A 12,182-nucleotide genomic window follows, 5' to 3' on the forward strand; every position below is an offset into this window, starting at 1 on the left:
CATAAAGTAGATGGTCTTTTATAGCCAAAGAAAAACAAATGAAAAGACTCAAGCAAATGAAGAGACTAAAGAGCATTAAAGACCCTAGAAAGCATAAAACATTAAAGAACTTAGAAACTATAAACTAGATAAATGTCCAACGTCTTCTTGATCATCCCAAAGTATATTTTAGACTTCCGATGTATAGGGAAAGACAAGGACTTTATTGTGGCATGGACTCGCGGATGAGACTCTTGGTCTTCGAATTGCGTCCCTTCAATATCTTCAAGACTGGTCGAGTGACTTGTCGAGCTCGGATGCGGGCTGATCTCCTTGGTCGAGTGAGCTCGTCTTCGATGCGGGCAGCATTATCAATCTGGCCTGCATCATACTCCCCTTCTTTAAAAGAATTCGTCCCCGAATTCATGTCATCATCAGAGGAATCACCAGCATAAGGTGTTAAATGCCGAACGTTGAAAACATCATGTGTTTTCATATGAGAAGGAAGCCTTAAGCGATATGCATTGGGATTGATGCGCTCAAGAACTTCAAGAGGACCAAGCTTTCGATCACTAAGCTTGTTATAGCTTCCAACAGGATGACGCTCTGGTGGCAAGTAAGCCCAAACAAAATCTCCTGGTTCGAAGATAACTTCACGCCGCCGCTTATCGACGTCCTTTTTATAGGACTCTGTCTTGCTTTCTAACCTTTGGCGCACATCTTCATGAATTGCTCTCATCTGAGAAACAATATCTTCAACATTGCCACTCAACTTTTTAGCAAAAGGAATGGGTGCAAGATCAAGAGCAGTGTTCGGCTGTTGTCCATACATGATCATGAAAGGACTATACCCAGTCGTACGGTTTACAGCACAATTATATGCAAATTCGCCATGTGACAATCGTGTCTCCCAAGAGCGAGGATCAATCATTGTCCTCAATAGAATTCCCAAGGTTCGATTGATGACTTCAGTTTGCCCATAAGTTTGGGGATGAAACACAGTACTATATTGCAGTTTAGTACCGACATTTTTCCACAATTGTCGCAAAAAATGACTGAGAAACTTTGTGTCCCGATTAGAAGAAGCAACTTCACCTGCTTTGTGAAGTAAAACATATACAATACGAACCCCTTTTAAAGCACCTTTTATATCATTCATCGAAAGCAATGAAGACTTTTCGACAACAAAAGTTTTTAAAGGCTCCTTACTAGGTGCTAATATAATCTTCTTCCCTCCAAATTCAAAAGAATACGTATTTCGATAACCATCATGAGTAGTCCGCCTATCGAATTGCCATGGTCGCCCAAGAATAACATGACTAGCATCCATTGGTAGAACATCGCACCATATCTTGTCGAAATAAACAGAACCAATGGATAGATTAACAAGGCAGCGTTTGGAAACGGTTATCTCGGTGCCTTTCGATAGCCACGACATCTTGTAAGGTGTGGGGTGCGCCTTTAACTCCAACTTTAGTTTGTTCGCTGCACTTTCAGAAATTATATTCTCACAACATCCAGAGTCAATAATCAATTGACATACCTTCCCCTTAATCGTGCAAGCAGAATGAAAAATGTTGGTGCGCAGCCACCCATCTCCGGTCTCATCACGAGGAGCTAGAAAGATTTTTCTCACCATCAGAAATTCACCAGAATCAGCATGCACTATTTGCTCGTCACCTGCGGACTCTTCGACATCATTCACCTCTTCTTCGAGCGGATCCTCCACATGCTCATCAGAATCGTTATCCACTAAGAAGGCTTTGCCGGCTTGTCGATTCTTGTTCTTTTGGCAATTGCTAGCACGATGACCCAACTCACCACAAGTATAGCAACGAATATCGGACGTAGTTGGTTGCTTCAAAATGTTGGACTGATTAGGAAACTTACTAGCGGTTTGCGTCGTAGCCTCAGCAACTTTGGTGGTGCCGGGGGTACTCCTAGCGGGTTGATTGGTCATGATAGAGGATTGTTGCCTCCTTGAGCGAGAACGCTCCACCTTGAGTGCTCGTTGGTGTGCATCTCCTAAGTCCCAAATGTCAAGGACTTCCAGGGCATCTTGAATATGAAGTTGAAGGCCATTCAAGTACTTGCTCACAAGCATCTCCTCCGGATCTTGAATGTTGTTGCGAATCACCAACTCATTGAATTCGTTGGTGTATTGGTCCACCGTTCGCGTACCTTGTCTCAGATTTTGGTACCGTTGATAGAGCTCTCTCTTGTATCCCTTAGGTAGGAAATACTTTCGGATCTTGTCTTCCATCTTCCTCCACGAGGTAATTGGCGCTTTGCCAACGGATTGGCGAGTTTGCTTCTCACGCCTCCACCAAGCGATGGCTTTACCTCTGAATCGCATAGCGATGATCCCGACTCGACGATCCTCCGAAACATTTCGATGCTCAAACACTTCATTAACAAGTGTTAGCCAGTCAACAATTTCTTCAGGAGAATCATTACCTGAGAATTCCGGGATATCCTTTTTAACTTCTTTTTCCCACTTCGGTTCACGAATGTTTTGCTCGTGATGTCGAACATTCCTCCGATTGCGAAATGGTCGAACATTCTCCGAAGATGAAGAGTCACCATTGGAATCTTCGGTCCTGGAACGAGGTGGTGAATTGTTTCTTTCCGCCCTTAGACGCTCAACTTCCCGCGTCAACTCATCAATTTGTTGTTGCATATGTTGCTGCAAATTGTCAGCGAGCGTATGCACTTCATTCAGTGGGATGGTTCTGCCTCCACGACGTCTAGCTTGTCTTGGCAGCATGGTTCTCTCCTCCAAAGCTCTGATACCAAATGATGCAGCCTGGTGTAGGCTACTCGAACGTTAGGATCGGGAGAGTGACTTGCACACGTGGAACAGGACGAACAGTAATTACAGTCCTGCGCAAGCTCGGGAAAATGGATGTAACTTCGTCGATACAGATCGGAATGACCTGATTCCAAAGCCAAATGAACAAAGACTTCTAGATTGACAATTTCTCTGTTTTGAGTTTTCTCAAATAAGCACTATAGGAAGGACGAAATCGGGGTAGAAGTGGACGGATGTAAATGGACAGAACAGAGGAAAAGATAGAACTTCGTTGGTTGCTCTTCCAGGCCTCCAAGGAAGTGGATAGGGCACCGATTCTTCTAGATCGATGACTGCAACTCTTCAAGGATGCAGATTTGAAAACCTCCGACTCTTCAAGGACGGAGTGAAAACTCTTCTAGGTTTTCAGGGGTATGAACTCTTCAAGGTTCAAGATAATTGCTTGATGCAAAATTTTCATTAATCAAATTCGTCTGTCGAATACATAAAGTAGATGGTCTTTTATAGCCAAAGAAAAACAAATGAAAAGACTCAAGCAAATGAAGAGACTAAAGAGCATTAAAGACCCTAGAAAGCATAAAACATTAAAGAACGTAGAAACTATAAACTAGATAAATGTCCAACGTCTTCTTGATCATCCCAAAGTATATTTTAGACTTCCGATGTATAGGGAAAGACAAGGACTTTATTGTGGCATGGACTCGCGGATGAGACTCTTGGTCTTCGAATTGCGTCCCTTCAATATCTTCAAGACTGGTCGAGTGACTTGTCGAGCTCGGATGCGGGCTGATCTCCTTGGTCGAGTGAGCTCGTCTTCGATGCGGGCAGCATTATCAATCTGGCCTGCATCATCATATATGCTTTGTTACTTTCGTCATTGTTGTCTCGGGCGTGGAGACCAACTTCCTAGCCTATAGAACATCTTACAAGCTCATGAACCATTAAGTACCCACTTTTAGCCTATTAAAGCGGCCCTCTTCTAGAGCAATTTACACGTAATTAATGAGGTTGAAATAGGTGATTTTAGTTTATAAATTGAAAATCCTCAAATACCCTCAATCAATTGCACTAACCTTAACGGATTACTTTTTTTCCTTTATTCCATATATACAAAATGCTAATTAAGAGTTGTAGCTTCTATGTCGAAGGAATCCCAGCATCTAGTATGTGCTGCTACTGTCTCTAAATCGTTCCCTTACCTCCTCAATAAACTTTGATTCTACCACAAAAGCAAAACTCGTTAGGATTCCATATGTATATATATATATATATATAGAGGTGAATGTGATGTGCCTTGAACATAATACTAGCTATGCTTTTTCTTCTTCTTCTTCTTTTTTGGATAGGCTCGAATTCTCACACTAAAAGTTACGACTGTACAACAAAATAAAGAGAGGCCAGCTTGTTGCTTCCTCATTGGATGTGTGAGCCTCTGGGAGTCTGGGACTAGGATCAATTCTTCAATAAAATTCACAGTCCGCAGGTCGGGAATAGAAAAAGTGAAAAAAAAAAATGTTTATATAATGTGAGAGTGAAGATAGAGAGGCAGGAGGCAAAGTGGGCCTCTTGAGGTTGATTAGTTAGTACTGTAGAAAGAATATCATCATTCCCATAGGAGCATGAAATTATGATAAAGAGGTGCACTCTTTGCCTCGAGACAAGATACTTATGGATGCATTGGCTCCATGTGAGCTCCATGCATCCGATTATTAAATCATGTGAATTTCACGTGAGACTTAGCATTATCAAAGGTTCAGATACATTGGATTCACATACATCCAGATCACCTAAGAATTTTTGGTGAGATAGAGGGCCCTCCTTTTGCTTTCCCCAAAAATTATTTACTAAACTTAGTGCTTCATCATGAAGCTCAAATTTTTGGTATGCCATGCACCATACAAGGAATCATTCTGCTGTATGTCATAATTGAATGGAGGAGAGTTGTCACATTCCTTCATTCTCTTTGTTGTCTATGCTTTTTTGCTTTTCGTGATGTGCTTTAAAGGCTGGAGTGAGGTGATGCCAGAAAGTCATCCCCTGGAAGAAATCTTTGAGCTTTTGTTGTAGAACAGGATGACACCGAAACTGAAACAGAACCCTCGCTTTATCTCTGCTTTTACCCTTTTACTAGCCAGCTTAACTATAGACCTCAGCTTGTAACGCTTATTTCTCTTAATCCTCATCTCAGCAGTCAGACCTCCGGCACTTCTGTTTCGAGATGGGTAACTACAGGTTCAGATTGTCAGATATGATGCCGAATGCTTGGTTCTACAAGCTTAAGGATATGAGCAGCCGCGGCAGAAGAAATCATTCCTCCCTGAAGAAGCACCACCAGAATGTGGCTGCACCCTCTTCCTCTTATTCACCTCGCACTTCTTCGTCTTCCACTCATAAGTCCCGCAGAAAAACCATCTACAGGCCTTCTTCTCCCACTCCTGCGTGGACACTACCCACTCACATTCCCACCCATTCTCCGTATGTCGATAACGATATCGACGCTTCCCCTGAACCTGACTACATCTACCAGCGTCTTCAGCATCATCACTGCCCATCTCACTCGTCATCTGAATCTGATAGCGATGGCGATGCCTTAGCCTCTTTCGATTGTAAACTCACTTCTTCCACCACGGACATTATAATCGACATTAACCAAGATCAAAGCACATCTACTAATTCCACTCCACGGCCTATCCTTCCGGTTCCTCCCATCCTCACAAAAGCATCTTTTACAAGACCAAGACCAAGACCAAGACCAAGATCAAGAGCTTCCTCAACTTCGAGTTCCCAGGAACAGACACAAAAGACCAGTCCCGCCAGAATGAGGAAGCCAGGTATTAAGGTTCGAGGTAACTCTCCGAGGATTCAAGTTGGTCAGGCCCAGGCGAGAAAGAGCGTATCCTCTGTAAAATTCAGTAATAAGAATCTGGCGGACAGCTTTGCGGTAGTGAAGTCATCCGTGGATCCACAGAGAGACTTCTGGGAATCGATGGTGGAGATGATTATGGAAAATGACATCAGTGCTTCCAAGGATTTGGAAGACCTGCTTGCCTGTTATCTGTCCCTCAATCCTCCCTACTATCACCCTTACATTGTCAAGGCTTTCGAACGAATCTGGTTTCATATGTCTAGCCTAAGCTTGTAGCTTATTCATGTAAATTATAGTGATAATAAATCTTGTTAGCTTTCACTTCCTGTCCTCCTCAGAAATAAGTATATCCTGGTCGATCTTGCTCTTCTCTTTGCCTTTGGGTCTAGAACGAATGTCTCTAGTATGATCGATCAAATTAGTTGGAGGAAGCAATCAATGGCATAAGGGGACTGATTCCCAGAATTGATCACTAGGATTAAGCTCTCTTTGCTTATGTTCAGATTCAGTACTATCTTCCATTTTATTCCTGATATATGAGGATCCACTAGAGGGTGCCGATGTTGGATGATCAACGGTCACCTATGCCTGACTATTTCCCTCTTCCAGAGTTCAGACCTCGAAGATTTTTGTACTTCGCTGAGACTATCCGACCAAGTGGACGAATAACCAGGTTCGATGAAGGACTGCACTTCTCCACTTTTCTCATGTAGTGTTGCTAGAAGTACCTCAATCTGATAAGGTCCCTCCCCTGATGAATGCCTGAAATTAAGGGCAACCAGAGGGGCTCATGATATCAAAGTATGATAGGATATGTGGGGGCATTCCACATCGAGGGATGAAGCATGCCCACTCCGACTATGTACTTTGATTCTCTCAGGTTGAATGTCACAATCACAAAAGATGGTTTTATCGTGATCAATCACGATCGGGGCATGGAAAACAAAAGTCCCACAACGGTTTGATTGATGACCCATGTGCACTCAAACAGGTAGCCATATAAAATCGATGTATTTGTCAATAAGAAATTCTTCTGTCTGTGATGTTTTTAAGAAGGAACCCAAATCTTCAGCTTATCCACATTTTGCCTGTCCGACGAAAGAGAGCACAGTTTGCCCTGTTTGAACCATGACTTGGAACAACGCATGGCAGAACACTCACTCTGGGGGAGAACGAGAAGTAAGTTGAGTCTCACGCTGTAGATTCCTGGTTAGCTCATAGTCATATGTAGCAAGGAAATTAAATTCCACCAGCACTAGTTTCCAGCGCCTAACAAAAGCGTTTCTACATCAAGAAATGCCTGTCCACGAGGACTTGAAACATTTCACGGCTTTATTATGCAGATTGAAAGATCAAACAAGAACACAAGAGGCTGTCCTCTTAACTGAACGGTTCTCAGCATTCTCCTAGAACCAAAGTGATGAAATCCTCTGCAACTATCAAAATTTTCCATTGCAACCCAACTTAAGTTTCAGATTTCTGAAGCTATTTGGTTTTTATTCAATTTATGCATTGCTTTTAACACTCACTAGATGCACATTCACCAACTGAAAAGGAAAATGAGAACAATAACTCGGGGGAAAGAAAGGCCTCAAACAGGCTATGTTTGCTTTAGCACGCAGAAAGCTAAATGCATTAAAGAAAGATTCAATATTCTTTTTGGTGTTTAAGGTCAACATTTCTCCAAACATCAACAAAGAAAAAGAATGAACAAGTTTGCTGTATAAGCTACACCTCTCTTAACTTCAAAATCTAACTTCACATAGAGCATCTTAATCTTGATCTCAGGAATCCAGCAAGACTTTTTGGTAAAGCAGTACCTTTGAGACACTACCAATTCACCTAAGCTGCTGCTTCCTAAAATGCCTAATTGGAGGTAGATGACTTCATGCATGTAGATCCTTGTTTGAGTTCCACACAGGGCCTTTTGTAACCATGCCGTCATTTAAGATTGCACTTCCATTCTCCACACCAATTAGCGGATCAGTTTCACTTTCCTTTGGCTGCCATCATGGAGAAAAGAGCATAGGCTCCCATTAGAAGTCTATGAAACAATGCAATATAGAAGACGAAAGCAAAATACTATTAATGACAGGAAAAGAAAACAGTAGCTTTCCAGCACTGTAGAATTCAAAGGATTACTTCAGAAACTAATAAGAGAACGACATCATCCAAAATGATAAAGTGCCAATAAATGAATGTACCTGGGTCAGCTGGGCGGATGCCTCATTAGCCTTTTGCTGGCTCTCAGCTGTGCAGTAGTAAGAATAAAGTACCATCCCTACTATGGCAATCAAAATACCCAAAATGTTGCGCCAACTAAAAGGGTCGTGAAGCAGAACATAGCCAAAAGCCAAAACCAGACAAGTCTTCAGATGTCCAAGGACTTGATACGTTACAGGAGATGTTTTTCCGATTACCAAAAACGTGCTAAAATTTACAGAAACAGATATCAAGCAGGAGAGAACAATGAAGAACTGCAATGAAGACAGTATATTTAGTCAGTTACAATTATGAAAATAAACCTCAGCAAAGAAGAAGGGGAAGGCAGTCGACGCTCACCAGCACTTGAGGGGTATACTTGAAAGCAAAAACATTTTTATTCGTCAGCATGCCATCTAAAAAAGGACCCGTGACAAACAACGTAATTGCCTGATAAGGGCAAGACTGATAGAGAAGTTGGGTTGAAGAAACTTTGAACTTCTTCTGGATCGTATTAGTCATCTAAGAATCATGATTAAGGTCTCAAACAAAGTAGAATAGTGGTGCAACCAGGTGAATAAAAGGATTCTGAAAGTTCATAGAGTCAACTAAGCAAAATGATGAATGCAATGAAAGACAATATACTTGTGATGAGAACACTGAGGATACAATTTGCGCAACACAGGTCGTAAGCACTGCCAGCAGTGACAAGACAGAGCCCAAGGCATTGAGCTGTAAATCCGTTACTGTTGCAATTCCAACACCAATAAGAAGAATTACAAGCGAAAATTGGATGCTCCGGCTGCAACAACAATTAACAAGCATGAGTGAACTATCATGTTAGATGCAGCAGAAGAAGCCAGAGATAAATTACATGATATACACAAACTGAAGGTAAGACAAACAACAGGCAGGTTTCATAAAGCATTTTTTTCTTCCCCTTTTTTGTTGTTTGGGAGGGGGGGTTCTAGCAAGTTACAAGTACCTAGCACACTCAGTCACTCTCACAAGGAATATTCATATAACAAGAGATACACGCCGCAGAGGGACATTGCCGAGGGCCCACCTAAATAGCTTTCTGAAGAAAAGAGTCTCCAAGAGAACAGTGCAGGGGATGATTGCCAGCTTTGTCATCTGAGAGTCAAAAGTCAAAAGAGATTCTCGCCATCTTAGTAGAATGAAGGCTTAAGGCTAAAGGACAAAATCACTACAATTAAACAGAGGTAAATCTTCAGAGAGACCACTTCAAGTAAGGAATCATCCTCATAAACATGCATTTGGTAAGCCCTAGTAACTCGGAAAACAAACAATTGATGTAAAGTGTACTCTGAAAATATATAAAAATGTGAGATATTTACTCAATCTTCATCTGCATATTATTCGGCAAATGGCACGATGTTCAGAGAGAAAAAACTCGGTTCCTAGAAAGATGGATAACATGGACCGTCTTCTGAACTTTTCAAGTAGCAATGGGGTTAAAGGATTACCTGGTAGAAACCGACAGAATTAAAACCCAAGCTGAGATTTAATAGCCCGATCGATATCCCATTCAGTATTCCAAATCCCATGACAGCTCTCGCATCAAAAGGCTTGTGTTCAAACAATTTCATCCATAATGCCACATGAAGTGAGCAGAATGTGACCAACAGATGCCAGCTTGTCAAAGTTGTGGCTGCATAAGGCATGATTAGCATAGTGAATCGAGAAGCTCCGGAAAACCTCAAAAACTACATTCTTCGTACCCCCACAATATGGGAAGTAAATTCAAGCAAAAGGGATATCGATTTAAATTACTAATACATCTCTAAAAATGGTCACGGACGTACTGCAAATATCACCAAAGAAGCAGTTATTTATCCAAGAATCGAGACCATGTCTGAAGTTGAAAGAACCCAAATTTAAAAAAATGAGACAGTAGCATCCTCTAGCACAAAGATAAACGAAAAGCATGCTGCAATTGACAAACGCTAGTAATTTATGTACAGTGAACAAAGAAATGATGAAGATACGATATCCTAATTAGTTTCAACAGATAAATCAGAAAGCCAAGTGCTCACATCCAATGTCATGTTGTTCTCCAAGCGAATTCTACTCGTTGGAATCAAACGATAGATTAGCCGAAATTTTTAAAACCATCCAAGTACCATAAAAAAGCAATATTTACAGCCGGTTCAACACGTAGCTCGAGCATGACAACTGCACCAGAGGATCCAATACCGTGAGTATATGTATCGCGATTCTCTGGATAGATGAGAAAAGCAAAACAAGTCAAGCAGCCTAGTTCTAGCCTTCTCTTGATAAGGCTGCAATGATTCAAGATCCAAACTCACCAAACGTGAAACCAAGCGTGCTAATAAGGGCCTTGTTGCAAATCACGATGGATACCGAAGACACCACAGATAAACTCAAGGCTCCAATGGTGCCCAGCTGGAATCCCTTGTTCTCGGTCATCTTCAGTAGAGTCTACCCAGCCCCTCCGCGATCTAGATCGATCTACACCATCATCATCATCACTAATTACCATAAGCCCACAGAGACACGTCGAAGGCCGGCATTGATGCCGGGGCGAAAGAATGCAATTTGCCTAACCTGTTTTCTCGACGGCAGGATGACCCGAATTCCGGAGGAAGAAGGGCAGCTCAGCTGTCAACCATAAACAACGTTCGGACAGGGGTTAATCCGCCGACACCACACGGTCAACGAGGGGAGGCGATGGGGAACACAATTCAGCATTCAAGAACCCTAGATCTGCAGCCTCAAGACCCCCCCACAATAACGACAATGAAAAACACACCGAGTCAAGAAGAGAGAGAGAGAGAGAGAGAGGGGGTCACCGAAGGGAGGATCGCATTGATGGAGGAGGAAGAAGGGGGGGTGGGCGAAGGAAGGGGAGATCAAGAGAGATCATATGGGGCGCTGGTTTTGACCATCGAAATGAATCGGCAAACCCCGGAGGAGGAAAATGGATGGGGATGGCGGCAGCACCCGGAATGGAATGGAAGGGAATGAAAAGAAGGAAGGAAGGGAAGGGAAGAAGGGAAGGGAGCGAACAGGAAGGAAAAGAGAATCGACGAGCACGACTGACTTGGATTTTTTTATAAAAGTTGGTGATTAGAGCGATTGTCTTTACCAAATTACAATAATAAAACGATTCGTAAGTAAAGTGGCAGCAGATTTCTCGATTCAATTTGACGGAAGCATCGACGATCGTTGTTAGCGTGACGAGTCCCCTCCCCGTCTCTTCCCCGTGTCTCGGATTGATCCCCGCGAGGCCCCCACCCAAAACACCTCTCGTCCCTTTCGCATGCGCTGTGCCTGCCCTGCCTCTGCCTGCTGCCTGCCGTGCCCTTTCTCTCTTTAACCAATTTTGCGATTCCCACGAGGTCAAAATATTGCATTTACATTTGTTACTCCCCCTTTCCCGTTTAGAATAATGGATCTACCCATGTATTCCCTTTTATGACAAATTACAGAAATGACAGTCATACATACGGCCGGTAAGCGACGAGATGATTGAGAAAAACTTCCTCTGTAATGATGCGATTAGTGAAGTCGAGACCGGCCACTTACGGTGGCACGGTTACTGATGGCGATAGCGGCAAGTGAATATGAATGGAGGTGAAGTTATTGATCGTGGTGTGATAACGGACAATCAATCATGATGATAAAACTATTAGCTTATTTGGTGGCAGCGATAATTGATGGTATCAAAGCACAACTAATACCGATGGGGATGGCAAGAGCTTGTCAAGGGGTTGTTGACCATGTGATCCAAGGATGCTGACGATAGAGGTGCGAAACGCAATTTGTTAGATCAAAGCATTTGAAAATTGACTTCATCTCAACTAAAATTGTGGTACTTATCATTGACGGACTTCGACCATGATATCCAAAATCTATGCCCTTGCCGTACTTAATCACATATTGCAAAAACAAGGAAAATGATTTCGAGTTGTTATGTAGTAGGCACGTCTATATTCCAGTTCAAATATGGATTTCCACAGACAAAAAAACATTTATCCGTTAGATAATCATTCTTAAGTAGCTCCCACACATTGGAGAACGAGCAAGAATGTTTCCTCAACGATTACTTTTACAGGAAATAAAACGGGAGGCTCGAAGTGATCAGGTACAGGCCTTCGCACATCAAAATTTATCAACATTGAGTTCTTGCGTAAAGCATCTATTCTAAATACTTTTGTCTGGTATTATCAAAGTAATCAAGAACCCCTACTTTAAATGTTGAGTAAAGTAATGTCCAACATTGCGATGCGTCAAGAGGAAATTAGATTCAACCCAGGAGAAAATATGACTTGTGTGCTA

At 42.3% G+C, this 12,182-nt stretch overlaps 2 protein-coding genes across 4 annotated transcripts; one reads left to right on the forward strand and one right to left on the reverse strand.

The window, feature by feature from the left end:
• Positions 1-5,009: 5,009 nt before the first annotated feature.
• On the forward strand, positions 5,010-5,933 carry LOC115683753 (transcription repressor OFP1-like). Its single transcript, XM_030608356.2, has one exon. It carries the CDS (start codon positions 5,010-5,012, stop codon positions 5,931-5,933), a length of 924 nt encoding a protein of 307 aa, XP_030464216.1.
• Positions 5,934-7,262: 1,329 nt separating this feature from the next.
• LOC115683888 (UDP-xylose transporter 3) lies at positions 7,263-10,904 on the reverse strand. Of its 3 annotated transcripts, none has more exons than XM_030608530.2 (9): positions 10,694-10,904; positions 10,449-10,502; positions 10,190-10,352; positions 9,347-9,531; positions 8,926-8,993; positions 8,529-8,661; positions 8,220-8,381; positions 7,862-8,134; positions 7,263-7,660 (listed from the first exon to the last, which is right to left on the reverse strand). In XM_030608530.2, exons 3-9 carry the CDS (start codon positions 10,308-10,310, stop codon positions 7,544-7,546), a joined length of 1,059 nt encoding a protein of 352 aa, XP_030464390.1. In that variant the 5' UTR covers positions 10,311-10,352; positions 10,449-10,502; positions 10,694-10,904; the 3' UTR covers positions 7,263-7,543. The 3 variants fall into 3 exon arrangements, with proteins under 3 accessions (XP_030464390.1, XP_056165706.1, XP_056165707.1); XM_056309731.1 differs by having other exon boundaries at positions 10,654-10,904; XM_056309732.1 differs by lacking the exons at positions 10,190-10,352; positions 10,449-10,502; positions 10,694-10,904 and adding an exon at positions 9,917-10,139.
• Positions 10,905-12,182: the final 1,278 nt, after the last annotated feature.

Source organism: Syzygium oleosum, unplaced genomic scaffold, assembly GCF_021117445.2.
Source record: "Syzygium oleosum isolate NSW1041296 unplaced genomic scaffold, Sole_v2.1 Sole_v2.03, whole genome shotgun sequence".
Classification (NCBI taxonomy): domain Eukaryota; kingdom Viridiplantae; phylum Streptophyta; class Magnoliopsida; order Myrtales; family Myrtaceae; genus Syzygium; species Syzygium oleosum.